Source organism: Trichinella spiralis, assembly GCF_000181795.1.
Source record: "Trichinella spiralis strain ISS 195 chromosome Unknown Scfld4, whole genome shotgun sequence".
NCBI classification, from domain to species: Eukaryota; Metazoa; Nematoda; class Enoplea; order Trichinellida; family Trichinellidae; genus Trichinella; species Trichinella spiralis.
In genome coordinates this window covers 10,851,463-10,852,173 of record NW_003526943.1, presented here as the reverse complement: position 1 = coordinate 10,852,173, position 711 = coordinate 10,851,463, and the positions used below count along the sequence as shown (strand labels likewise).

Sequence of the window (711 nt, the reverse complement as noted above, 5' to 3'; positions counted from 1 at the left end):
AAATAACACAAAAAATAAGTTAAATAGTTATCTTTATTTTTCACTAGCCAACAGCACTAACAACAACAGTAAAAAACAACAGTGAACGGCATTAACAAAGTAGAAACAACGACAAAGGAAAAAACTAAATAATACAATACAATGAAATAAAAAACTAATATAAATAAGCAGTGTCCAGGAGTATTCTTATCTTCTTCCTTGTTTCTTTTTCGGTCCATTACCGATTTTTCTCCTGATATATAAATCTGCTCTGACTGTTTGTGTGCCCGCTGGCGTGAGGGAAGCGGCTGTGCCTGGAGGAAAAATTCTCGGTGATAAATCACCCACTTAAATGACTGCTCGTGAATACACTAAATTGGAGTATTTTCAATTTAAAAATACGCGCATTAAACCAATTCTAACCTTGATCATGTGGCAGTTAACTGACATATTTGGGCGCCTCCTACTGTCCGTTTTTTATTGCAGCCGCCCTGCTGTACAATATATCAAATAAATAATTGGTTAGACAATTAACTATATCTGCACCACCACCTTAACGAGAGCATTTTTTTATTAGCTTTTCTGCCCAGGCCAAGTACACGATAAAATAAAACTCGCGGATTATGTAAAAATTATTTTATTTAATGTAAAACGGCTGCACAAATTGATTGAATGACTTAGGTCAGCTGGCCGTTGGCTTTGGGAGATTATTATGCTCTTATTAAGGCCCCC

The 711-nt window shown here is 35.9% G+C and overlaps 1 protein-coding gene across 1 annotated transcript; it reads right to left on the bottom strand.

Annotated features, from left to right (window-relative positions):
* Positions 1-402: 402 nt before the first annotated feature.
* On the bottom strand, positions 403-429 carry Tsp_06396 (hypothetical protein; the record flags this gene model as incomplete). The annotated part of the gene is made up of 1 exon (XM_003378423.1): positions 403-429. A coding segment is annotated over exon 1 (27 nt), but the record flags the coding sequence as incomplete, so codon positions are not given.
* Between the last annotated feature and the right edge of the window lie 282 nt (positions 430-711).